Source organism: Phalacrocorax carbo, chromosome 13 (assembly GCF_963921805.1).
Source record: "Phalacrocorax carbo chromosome 13, bPhaCar2.1, whole genome shotgun sequence".
NCBI classification, from domain to species: domain Eukaryota; kingdom Metazoa; phylum Chordata; class Aves; order Suliformes; family Phalacrocoracidae; genus Phalacrocorax; species Phalacrocorax carbo.
This window is the reverse complement of record NC_087525.1, coordinates 4,524,850-4,538,161: the sequence shown is the minus strand read 5'-3', so window position 1 is coordinate 4,538,161 and position 13,312 is coordinate 4,524,850. Positions and strand designations below refer to the sequence as shown.

The 13,312-nt window shown below is 42.9% G+C and overlaps 1 protein-coding gene across 4 annotated transcripts in view; it reads right to left on the bottom strand.

Annotated features, from left to right (window-relative positions):
- The window catches only part of MICU1 (mitochondrial calcium uptake 1), a 110,776-nt gene that overhangs the window by 42,886 nt on the left and 54,578 nt on the right, over window positions 1–13,312 (bottom strand). For 3 of the 4 annotated variants that reach the window (XM_064464603.1, XM_064464602.1, XM_064464605.1), the window contains 2 exons: window positions 10,492–10,557; window positions 9,138–9,252 (listed from right to left, as the gene is read on the bottom strand). In XM_064464603.1, coding sequence (XP_064320673.1) covers window positions 9,138–9,252; window positions 10,492–10,557 — 181 coding nt within the window. The remainder of the gene's footprint in view (window positions 1–9,137; window positions 9,253–10,491; window positions 10,558–13,312) is intronic. The other variant, XM_064464604.1, reaches the window with a different exon arrangement.

Below are 13,312 nucleotides of genomic sequence, written 5' to 3'. Positions count from 1 at the left end.
AGCGCATGGTGGGTTATTTCCTGCACAACCCCGCAGCAGAAGCGATGCCTCCGCCCAGCTTCTCTGCCCTGCCTGCTGGGATGGGGATGCTCTTCATCCCTCGTTATTTCAGTGTCAGCTGAGACGTACTCGGGTGGATTGGTTGTCCCCAACACCAGCGTCATAATCTCTTCAACAATGCAATCTAATTAAAGGGATTTATACAAAAAGCCTCCTCTGTATCCATCCATCATTTCCAGTGATTAATTCCCCATTTCCTTGAGAGCAACGTTATTAAGCACCTTCCAACTATCTTCCTAACATTTAAATAAGACATCCAATTTTATTCACTTTAATTGCACGTACTGCATTGAAAGCCTGGGTGCGATTTCTCCTTATTAGCCCCCAAAATCTAGCGGAAGAGTTGTTTCCTCTATGAGGAAATAGGGGACTATACAAAGCTGTAATCTAGTTACAAGATGCTAGAAAAAAAGAGCAAGTCGTACATCTCATATTTCTTCCTCCGTTTTCCCTGCCAGGGTAAAATGATGCATATTCTGAGATTGGAAAATTTGTTAATGCTTGTTAAAAATTGGTGTTTGGGTTTTTTTTTACCCTTCTAAGGAAATATATAATACCTTGTCCCATTTGCACAAACACAGGATGAACAGAGAAAGCAAGGTACTTAACTTACCCCTTGCAAAGGCCGTTTCCTTCCTCTCCCTTCTCCAAATACACATTTTCAAGAGCAGTTTGTCAAAGCCCCAGAGGAGAACATCACTTACAAAATTAAAATGAACAGTTCAGCATCAAAAATCTGCAGGGTCAGTGTTTTCTAAGGACAAGGAAGGAAGGTGTCTTTAAATTGGCAAATTTAATTACTTTGTTCCTTTAGCTAATAAGCAACACAGCCCATTTCTTTCTCTGATCTGCATATCTAACTCCAATTACTTGAAACGACACTTAAATCCCACAAATGTGAATCCAAGCCAAGAAAACGAGAGGGCACCAAAGACAATTAGCTCATCCCGCTCCTGCTCAGGAAGAAATGTTCATTAAGATAGATGTCCCTGATCTCCAGGCAGCCTGAATTTATTGGTCCCGAGTGAGATGATTTCTGACTCTCCTCTTGGGCATGATGTTTCTGACCAGGATTTATGGGGGAAGAGTCATTCCAATGGCAGCTAACCCCCGCCTTGCCCACCCTGCCCCATTACCTGTGGTTACATCAGCCTGTACGACCTCCGTTTCTCTTTTTCATCTTGTACTTATGCATTTCAGAAGCTTGCAGACCATGAGAGCAGCAGATACTGCTTTGCCTAGCTAAACTTAGCCTTCCCCCCACCTTTTATTCTGCCCTGCAATTTTACCGTTCTCGACTGCAGCTTCTCTAAACTTCCCCACTGCCTCCTTAACTAAGATGGCTCAAAATGAACACAATTCTCCTTCTGCAATGGTTATCAAAACCATTTAAAGGACTGTTTGCTTTTCATACAGCACAATATCTGTCCTGACAAGGGAAAACCACTCTTGGATTTCCCCAAGTGGTGAGCTGCATTTCCAGCTCACTCTGATTTTGTGAGCTATCTCCTCGCTATCCTTTTTGACATTATTCTGAATCAAGATTTTTCATTGCGACTAATTTCCCTTGGGCAACAAGTCAGGAACTGGTCAGAGCAGCCACAGTGTCTTTTTCTAGCTTTATTTCTAGTCTTCAGGTGTCCAGCAGGGTACAACAGCTTCCTAATGATTCCTCCAAATCATTAACACAGATGAAAACACGGTACTGGAGCCCACACCAGAACCAATTCGCGAGTTATCTATTCCCTGCTTTGAGATATATGCAAATATATCTAGAAAGATCAGGTTGAAATTATTCTGTAGATCCATAGCTCTACACACTAAATTGCTTTTCCAACTCACCTGGGAGACAGTGCAAAGGGCAACTAATATTTTTCCTGACTCATTCGGGAACAGAAAGGCAATAAGGAAACCGAAAGCCGCTCACAGTAGTGTTACAAAGACGAACAACCTCACTGGACAAACGGATAACGAGCAGCAGCACTGCCCCCATTGACAAACCCACCCATCCATCAGCATAAAGCCTCAGGGAACCTCTGAGGCATTAGATGGGTTGATTAGGGATCTTTAAGCCAATTAGGTCATTTTCAAACTATTTTCATTTATTCAATGGACCAATTTGCACCACTCAATTGCTCTTTATTGCCATTTACTCTCACCAGATGCAATACATTCTGAAAGACAATAAATGCTCACTGATGAGAAAGGCCACATTTTACTATTTTTGCCCTCATTTGATCTTCTCTTTCCCCCAAACTCAAGGCTGCAGGCTTGGAGTTACGTCTCAACAAGTCTTTCCCAACTCTTGTTGCAACTCATGCAGTACATGGCTACAGTCACAAAAATAAAGTGTCTGCAGAGCATCCATGTCAAGTGGAGGTACCGCATTTTAGGAAAATAATTTTGAACACACTTTGAAAAATAAACCTTGCTCCCTTCAGATGTAGATGAAAATTCCTTTGTCTGAATTGAAACATAAAGCAGCTCAGGACTTCAATATCCACCCTAAAACCTAGTAATTCCCCAAGCAAGTCCAGTGTGGGACAAAAGAACAAGCATTCAGCTGGGGAGTTACTTTAAGAAAAACTAGTCATTAGGAGTTAAATATCCTGTGATTGCTTCTTCTCCATCTATACCAAAATTAAGAAAAATGTATGTACAAAGACCATAGTGCCCTGAAGCTGAAAAAAGAAAAATCCTCATAATCAACCTAAAATTAACACAGTCCTCCTAAGGTAGAGACAGATTTTCATCTAGAGAGATGGCTCCTCAAAGCCCTGCAGCTTTAATATTTTTTCTTTTCCTTTTTTCAGGCCAGAACTTTAAAAACGCTTACCTTATTCCTCCAGCCAAAGATTAATCAAGATTTTTTTTCTCCCCTCCTTAAGTTAAATGAATCAGCATGGTCATTATTCTGTCTGAGTCTGCACAGTGGTATTGGAGCCAAGAAATTTTTCTGTATGTGTTTGAATTGGAACATTTCTGTCTGAAGGGAAGAACTGGGGTCACACATGATCTCACCCTTACAAGACCGCAGCCAGCAGTCCAGCACTGGTATCTAGTTCATTGTAAGCGACTGCACTGGTAACAGGGAAGAGCTAGATGATGCACTTCCACATATTACATCTTCAAATGCTGTAATATTTTTTGGGGAAAAGACTTACAGCCTTATGGGGAAGCAACTATACATAGAATAGAGATGGCTGAGCCCCACCTGCAATAAATGGGGGGATGGGACCAAAATGTTAAAACGTCCTCATGTTGCAGATACTTTCCTCCCAAATTATTCCACTATTTCAGAAAACGAATCCAAATCCCATCAACTTTTCTTTTGTTAATGAACTCAGAAATGTAAATAATGGGCAGCTAAAATAACCAACTCCACAGCATGGATACTGAGCCACAATATCATCAGTTTTAAAGGTAAAATATCCTTAGACAGCTAAGGGTTATTTCTTATCACAAGGAATAATCAGAATTACCTCTGAAATAATGCAAATGCATCATTTTAAAACCTAAGTATACATGCCCCACTAAAATACAGACTTCAGTTTTAAAGCAATCTAACACCCAGAAAAATCAAGTCTTCATTCGATTTTCAAATTCCAGTTAAAACCTAAAATATAATGCTGCTTTCACAAGTGGAAAACAGGTCTTTCATACCTGGTAGAAGGACACCCTACTTCTGTTACTGGCACGTGTTTGGGATAGGTGTTATTTCCCAACAGCATGAGCTGGATGGCGTTGGCTGGACCGTCCTGCCTGGCTCACCGGTGCAACTCCACACACAGGGAAAGGGATAGTAAGTGGCTGATAAGGAACCTGCCATCATGTAAAGTAAAAACACCACCACTACTAATAGTAAAAAAAGCCCTATACAACCTAGATGAAGAGAAATGAAGTTATTGTTAGGTCTTCGTTCTAAATCCATGCTGGAGGTTCACATGCCTGAACCCAGGCTCATGTGGATTCAAGCTCTACTTGAGCACCAAGCTCCGAGGCTCCTGAGCTGCACGTGCCCACCTTGCCACCAGAAACAGAGAGGGGTGCCCATCAGAAAGCAAAGAAGGGGTTAACTAGTACAGCTGATGGGTAAAACCCAAAATAAACCGTCGTCTTGTACAGAAATGCATGGATCGGACACACACATGCATAAGGAACAGCTGAAGGATGTGGTACATGAACAGATGCTCCGATCCACCCTTTGGAAAGCCGTACCATGAGAACGTGCCACCTTCAGATACAGAAATTCATGCCAAGCGTGCAGTGCGCTTCTCCTTACAGTAATGTCCCGGGTGACCCCATTTTTAACCTTTCTCTTATTTAAACAATTTAAAAAAAATCCATTAAAGAAAAATTATTGCTGTTCCACTTTTCTGTTTTGCTTGTTAAAGAGACTGTAATTTTGACACCATATTTTGTATTTTGGTTTTAATGTCAATAACAAACGTACACCTCAGTTTCAGAGATTTGAGAGAACGTTGACAGCGCCTCAGCTGGAGTACAAGTCTTACTTTCAACAACTTCTTGTCAGTCCCCACACGACCCACAGAGCACTGCTGGAAATCAAGATTCCCTCTTAAACACCTCTCTGAAATAAGGACCTGAAAACAAGCTGTGGAAACAGCAGCTCCAGACAATGACCATTAGAAGCTGCACTCTCCCAGGAACCCCAGGGAAAAAGGACACCTCAAACCTGTGCAGGTTCTGGGATGGTGCTATGAGCAACACAAAATAACGCTATTTCCTAATTCTATAGAAATAATCATGAGTAAACTTCTGGAACTTCTCAATGAGGCTAACAAGTGCTGCATGCAGAATGGTCCTTCCCCGCTGCAAATTTACTGTCCTCTGCGATGCAGGAGGTTGGTGGAGGTCCATCAGCCCACTGCACCATGCAAATGCAAGGGACGAAGGGATGAAATAGAGAAAGACCAAGTGAAGTCTGCAGGCGCAGAGGCTGGTAGAGCACCCCATGCCCTAACATCAGTTTGCAAACCAGAGAGGTCAAGACCTGCTTGCGAAGACCCCAAACTGCCAACTGCAGCAACCTGTCCCGTTTTTCTGTCCTCCCGTCCTTCAGCACGGTTACCAGCCCGGGGCAGAAGTGGGACGCTGAGCCAAAGTGTTCTCGGTCTGCTCATGCAACCAGGCCCACGTTCACAAGTTGGGAGAGGATCTCTCTGCTGCTCACACACACCTTGGAAATCCCACACAGCAGTGACTGGGCTGCCAGAAAGGAAGTGAAGGCATCCCTGCACCACAGAGTGTGGATGAGACAGTCCCGCGTATATCCATGTAGGTAAACAGAGGATCTTGAAAGTTTAAAGATAAAATCAGCATGAAAAGGACAACAAAAATATTCCTATAAACTCAAAGCAACCTTGTATCTCCTTTTCTTGTAGAAATGAGCCCTCAGCAAATGGCACGTAGTGCTGCTTTGCAGGAGTAAAACACCACTGGTATGGTGGTAGTCTCACTCATGACAGGGAGGAGGCTGCCATGAAGACATCATGTCACCCAGCAATATATTTTCACAGTGACCACAGCACAAAGAGACGCTGGAGATCACGTCGCGGGCACGCAGCGGTGCGGGAGAGCACGCCGTGCCGCCTCCATCGCAGGGACCTGCGCAGCGCTTGAGATCCAGCCATAAAATCATTTCCAGAGCTAGATGGTTTGGGATTTATTTTCCACGCAGGGGAAAAAAATTAAAAGGTCAGTCCATCCCAGGTGAGAATACCCATAAGGGATGGCAACACACTGCGCTCTAGAAAGAGCCCGCAGGAGATGGGGGAAGGAGCTGCAGATCTGCTACGAGGGCCCTGGCAAGAGAATAATTCCTTTGGCTTGAGCCAACGCTCCTCCAGGAGGAATAAATTCAGATACAGAGACAGTCCAATTATGGAAACAACACCGACTTACTCTTTTATGTCTAGCTCCCTTCAGTATCCACTAATCAAGTCGGAATTAGCGCGCCTGGACAACGTACCGCATTTACTCTGAAACTGCAGCTGCTCATGATGGAGAAGTTCCTTCTCCCCTTCCTCCACCTGTTCTGCAAGTCAAAAGCAAAAACCACTTCGATTTAGGAAAGCTAAGACATTGCTTCCCCATAACATTTGACAGACCCAGGGGAAATGCCATCGACATTTTTCTTAGCCCGTACTTTGCTTCTCTTTCTAGCTCTGCCCCAGAACACCAGGAGCAAACGGGGTACCCCCCAAGGCCACTCAGCCCTCATTGCCTTTAACAGAAGGCTGACTTTCTGAAGTACTTAAATGCTATTTAATTAGTTGTTTAAAAAATACATTTTCACAGAAACACAGCAACTGACGAGAACAGGCAGTGCTAGAGCAATAAATCACTTGTAAATAAAATACGGTGACAGACTTCATTTTCTGTGCAATATGCAAGCAGCTCGCTGCGAGCAACATACAGATGAAGCCTCCAGCCCTCTCCCCTCCTCTCCCTCCCTGGCAGCTGCCACGCAGTCCGCACTTCAGAGGAAACAACTCAAGTGAGCTTCAGCTGTAGCTGCAAAGACAAATTAAATTAAAAGCTTTGGGAAGCACTCTCAAAGCCCAGCAGCGCTTTTCGTAGAGCCAAGAAGACGGGAAGGAGCCGCCTCAGCAGACTTGCTGGGCACGACCCTCCCGAGGGGCACAACAGCACAAAGCCCTTCGGGTTTCTTATTTGCAGACGTTATCATTGATCAGTTCGGAGTTCAATAAGCCAGACCAGACCACGACTGATCTGTGAGCACAGCCGAGGAGCGCCTCTCCCTCCTGCCTCCCTCCCCCAGATCCGATCTCACACTCCCCTTCTGATTATTCTGCTTCAGTGCTCAACATGCCACCTTCATTTCTCAATATTTAGTGGCCTTTAGCTAGCTGATGTAATCTACAGCTCTCTCTTGTCTGGATACCTTAAGGTTTGGGTTAGTTGAACAACACAGTGAGAAAAATGATATTGAACTGCCAGGTTTAAGATGCACTTTCCTCATTCTGTTTTGTATATTTCCCAGGGAAAAAAAATAATGAGAAACTACTGGATTCCTGCAAGGTGATGTTTGTTAATAGGAGAGTAAACCAGCGCGACATAACAGTGAATTTTCTGTCTAGCCACAGGGCAAGGTTTGTTTGGGAGTTTTAATTTTATAAAAGCAAATGCTGTAAAAAGCCAAAACTCTTCCTCTGGGGAATCACCAGAGTGTGACAGTAGCTCCAGAGACATTCCTCCATCTTCAATAACCATTCAGGAAACTCCCAAAATACCTAAAAGTCAGCCTAAAAGTCCTGGAACACTTTTTTCTTCCCTCTTTTTTTTGTTTTTCCTTTTTGAAAGCCCCTGCCTTACCCACCCTTCACATCATTCCTCAGAGCACACACCACCCAATCCTGTCTCCTCTTGTTAGTCTGATGCCCCAGTAATTGTGAACACATTAAAAGCCCAAGAACAAGAGGAAAAAAACCTGTCCTTCCTGCATAGCCCTCTCAAAACAAGGCTGGCTGCTACTCTAACACAAGGTGGTCCTTTCTATTTTATTCTCACAGCAAAGAAATTAAACCAAAGCAAGAACATTTTCTCTTACTGCTGCCTGTGGAAACCCATGAAATTAATTTTGCACCCTGCATACTCGATTAGGGGGTTGTTCACCACCAGCAGAGCCATAAAGCCAAGGGCACGAGCATTTTCTCAGCTACATTCAGTAATGCGATTGAGAGTTCTTTGTCACCTGTGGAGACAGATTAAAAGCCCTCGCCACACAAGTGAGGATACCTTAGGTAATTTCAGCACAGGCTAGACTAATATAAGAAAGGAACAGAAAAAGTCTTAAGAATCAGTTCTGAGACTCAAGTCACACAGAAAAGCAGATTAAAATCATAACGCAAATTCCCTGGCTGGAACTAGCTTTACCTCTCAGGGTTTGTTTTAACCACGTCCATCTGACAACAAACAAGACCTTGAACATTGTTTCCCCCCAGTAATAAACCTTCGGTAAATGAAGAGCTGCCTCTTTCATTTGTCAGTGTTAGAGCATGCAAGAACGGGGCGGGGAGGCGGGGGGAATAAAGCACCTGCTGCTTTTACAAAACACCAGTGAATTACCCAGCTAACTGCCTGAACAGCACAGAGCAGGTAGCGATGGGGGTCTACAATAAACTGGGAAGCGTCCAGCTTTTTACCATCATGAAATAGATACTTACATGATTACATGGTCACGTTTTCTCTTTTTTTTTTTATTCTAAAAATAGAATGTCTCAAGCTTATTTGCACAGTCGCATATTTTTTACCCCACATTTTCTAACAGGGCTGAAAAATAACTGGAATTTCTGTTGTCTGTCTTGTTTGTGATGCAGCACCTTCCAAGCCGCTAGAGAAGCTCTGCAAATGAGGCACTGAGCTTGCTTTCCCCATGAAGAAAGTCTAGAAATGCCGTTTGACATTACCAAAGGCTTCAGTTTCAGTGTTTCTTGCCAACAAATCAAACTTTTAAGTGCCAGCACTTCAAGTGCAGAAGACTGCTGGAACAGCTTAGCAGATCACAGAAATATCAAACACAAGTCAAGAGCAGCAGGGTGAAAAGACAGAAGGTATCTAATGATACTTGTTGAAATGTACACAGCTTAACCTCTCCACTCATCAGATTACATCGCACACAAGCCTGAGCTTACCCAAGGGAAACTACATCTGGAGAAGAGAGTCTGAACAGCCTTGTAACCAGTGAAGAGCTGGAAAGCAATATTAATCCAAGCCCAAGAATATCGTATGAACACAACTCAAGAACACATCTCCATTTACAGTTGTGAAGAGCAGGTGAAATGACTCATTCAAAAAATTTTTGCCACATTTTATAGTAAATCTTCAGAAGTCACGGATCTGCTTATCTTTCTGAACCCGTGGAAGTGAAATCTAAACCAGATGAAGCAAGAGCAATTATTCACTCAAGTTGTGTTTCAAGCAATCAAGAATTCCTTTTAGGGAAATGTATGTAGACAATAGCAAACTCATTGCTTGTAAACCTTCAAAACATTAAAAAAGTAGCAATTGCAGAGATAAAAAAACCTACTTACTGGAAAGGACTGTCGTGAGGAAGATGTAGTCAGAAAAAGAAATGAGTCCGCATTCTCCAAGTGCATAAAATATGCTGTCTTCATCGGCAAACTTCTCTCGCTCCTGGGATAATTTCTATTTTTTCGTCCAACCCAAACCCCAAAAAGAGAAAATAAAGCAATCAATTAAATAGAGACACGGAAGGCTTTATTTGTATCCTTACCACCAGCAAGCCATTCCACATACACACACCCCTACTATCTCCATTCAGATTCTGTGGACCTTTTCCAGCCTTCAAATCTGTCAGAAATGCTCTGCAAAGGTCATGCTTCCCCATCTTAAACCAGGGGTAAGGAATTGCACAACAGTTAGTTATTTTAGCCTAGCTGAAATACAGATAAATAAAACTAAATCCATTTTGCTTCAAAAAGTCTGAATCTGAGAGATCAGTGTTATGAAAATCCAATTTTTTAACAGAGGAATCAAAAAGGAAATTATATTTCATTAATCGCATTTTAGTTACATGATGTTGTAGCAGTAGCCAAGAAAGAACTATTTCACATGCATATAAAGTATGATGAAAGTTACAAAAAGGCGTCGCTTTCAGAAGCGCAGGGTTCAGGAGCGAGTCTGGCAAGCTCACTAGGAGGACCAAGACCGCTACCAATCTCACACTCTCTTTTGCTCCAGTTCTTTTTCAACACCTTGTTTTAATAGAAAATACCACATGTGTTTTATCAGCTAATCTCCCTTACTAAGCTAAAAAAGTGCCTTTGATCTGTTGAAAATTCAAAGACTGAAAAGGATCCGTAAAACTGTTAGGAAATCCACACCGGTGACCCATTCTAAGAACGCAGCCGGGGGAGACACACACGTGCACGGAGGACAACGAAACTGATATAAAGGAGAGTAGGGGTGGATGAGGTTATTCCACAGAAGCCAGGTCATGCAAGCACAGAAGCATGGTGAAAGCAAGGCTGAATTTAGGAACGGTTTTAGGAAAAACCACTGACAAAACACCACCACACGAGGGTCCAGCTACACAACTGTCCCCCACTGTTACCTCTGTCTAGCGAAGATCCCATCATATACAAGATAAAGGAAAGAAAACTCGTTAACCAACAATAAAATAAGCAGGCAAAACAGAACATCAAGTTGAACGGTTAGACTTGCGAAGAGCAAGGAGGTTCTGAAGCAACCAGGTTGTTGCTTTGACTGGGCACCGCTAAGAAGCCTGAGTAGACATCCCAGCAAGAGTTAGCATGTAGCCTCTCCGGGTCAGACCCACTGTCTGCAGCTCGTGTCTCTCCACCTCAGGGTTTTTGGTTTGGGTGTTGGGTTGGTTTGGGTTTTTTTTTGAGAGAGAGAACTCACCATTGAATGTGACTGCAGAGTGGGGATGAGCTCAGCTAATAATTTAGATGAAAATTTAACCTGTATCTGGCTCGGAAACCACAAGAAAAGAGACAAAAAAAATCATACAGATCGCAAAAAAAAGTACAGTTTTCAGGAACAAAAACTTCAGCTCTACTGATCAAGTAAAACTCTTTCCGGTAGCTTGTCCTTTACCGTCTGGAGAGCATCAGGAATTTAAAAAGAGATGAATCACTAACAGCAAACAACATGCTAATGGCATTCACTTCATGCAAGATAACCGCTATTTATGCTTACGGGACACCAAGCTGAAGTATCATTTACTGAAAAAAAAAATGCTTTTGCTTCTCTTCCCATCGAGATGGATCTGAAGCAAAATTACGCTGATGCTTATGTTAAGGACAAATAAGTAGTGTCTGGTTTTCCTTTAAACTGAAGGCAGGATTTGTGGAGAAAGCAGTTTTCTGTGATTGCTGCCGGCGGCGTTGCCGGCAGCGCCTCACCTCCTCGTGTGATTTATTGCCCCTTCCTCTGATTGCCTGTCTTCAGCAGCGTTTATCATAAACTAGCTATTAGCAGCCTATTTCATCCGCTTGAAGGATCCCATGAAAAAGTTCCAGAGGTCGGTTTATTAATTTTTATGGGTTTCTTTTCTGAACCTAAAATTCATAGTCAGCATCAAACAGCTCAAAATATTCCTCATAAGCTGAAAACTGCATCCATAAACTAACGATAAAAAAAATACATCAAATTAATTGCTCTCTGAAATACAAAGGTTTAGACAGATGGGAGTAGGGAGAAGCATTTACTCATTTGCATCTTATTTTGAACAACGTAAAAATCTTTATTTATTTATTTTAAACAAGCATCTACTTCTCAGAAACCTGGGGAGGGGGAACGTACGCTAGCACCACAGTGCCCAGCCTGCCCGCAGCCAGCAGGAAAGGGAATTTCTCCCAGTGATCTTAAAATAGGGGAAAAAACATGCAGCAAAGTTGCTACAATAACTGACCCGACCAATAATATTTCAGGTTCTCAGCACTAGGAGGACAGAAGTTAAAAAAATTTCACAGCTCTCCCATTTATTTCCTTCCGGCTCACTGAGGAGCTGCGTGTTTGGTTGCTTTCCACAGAGTACGTGGGACACTCGCCCCACTACGGGAAGGGCTGGAGGCATCCTTCTCAGGGGCTGTTCCCCACCATTAAACATTGTGTTCTCCAGAATTATATCATAATCCCCAGATAAAAACACAATAAAGTAAAATTAAAAATAATTCGATCTACCTTCTTTACAAAGCAGAACGTGGACTGTTGGCGATCCCTCAAAGTTCAAGGTGGAGAGACCCAAAGTCAGTTCTAACACACACCTAAAAGCACTACTTAGAGACCTCGAGCTTCTTTTCCACATCCTACTTCCCTTCCAGCATACTGTAGCATCCCTTCTAGACAGACAGGTAATGCTTGGGATCAGAAATTGTAAGGAAAAACCCTTTTCCAAGCCTCCATCCTCTTTTAAAGACATGTCATCTTCACAAATTAGTCGTAGACACAATTTCAGGACAACTTTCATATTTCACACCCTTTTGTATCTGAACACAAGCTAATTCGCAAAGTGCTCACTTAAATGGAAGACGTTTGTCTGCTTTAAGAATTTTTTTCTATGTTAAATCCATTCCCAAAACCAGAGTAATTGATTAAGACCATTCAGCACGCCCAAAAAAAAACATTCCAAACTGAGCATTCACAAGTGAGCAAGCCACAGGAAACAGTTTGCAAGTATGACGTATTTTTTTAATCAAGCAGTAGACTCATATTAAACAAGCACACAAACGAGCAAACATCCAAATTAACGTGTAAAAAGAAAAAGAAATCCGAATGTACCACTGCTTTCAGCACAAGCATGGCTGTGTAAGTTCAGTGAAAAAGCCGGCAGTCCCGTCTCAGTGGAATAAAACGTTACAGGCATTCAGGCGGATTATCTTACAACAGCAGACATTGACAACAGGTTAAAAAATAATAACGTAACTGCCTTTCAAAATAAAAAGCTTGGTTTGGCCTTTCCAACTCCGGCTCCAAGCCCAACAAACAGCACCAGAACATGGGCTGAACCGATCAATAACGGCGACCAACCTCCCCCTCCAGATCTGTGTGCGGCAGAAGACCGAGCCGCGCGCCGCAGGCAGGCAGCTCCCCAGCCTTGCGTCACGGGCTGGCTGCAAGCACGCAAAGCACAGACTTCATGTATTCTACCCCAAAACTGATCTGCTGCTGGAGCCTCCCTCCAGCCACGTACGTGGTACAGCTCCCAGGTACAAAGGCTTTGGGGGAGAAAAACCCACCGATTCCTTCCATTCCTCACCAATTACTACCTTTATTTTGGATTTTAAAATTGTTTTCCCAGGGCTGAGTGAGGAGTGAAACATGTTAATGCTCAATCATGCAAAGCTGAAAAAAAGATGTATTTTTGCAAAATAAGGGGTGCCTTCTCTGCAAAAGCAGAGGTGGACTCAAGGTGCAGTGCTGGTGTTTGCTCTGCACTCCTAACGCACGTTTAGAAAAGCCTTATCAGCTAAATCCTTGCAGCTCCACTTCATTTTGCATTTCAGAAACTACTTAATGAGCAGCATTTAATTTGCCACTTTGGGAAGAACACATTCTTGTAAGTCACTTAAAAGTTGACAGTTTCCGTTTCAGTCTGGAGGAGAAAACACACTCCTGGCACATTTATTCACATAACGTGTTTATGTTTCAACACCACCTTTATACTTAAATTCCTGAAGCTTTGGTGTATATATCAGCCTTATGTGACCACTCAGCAGCG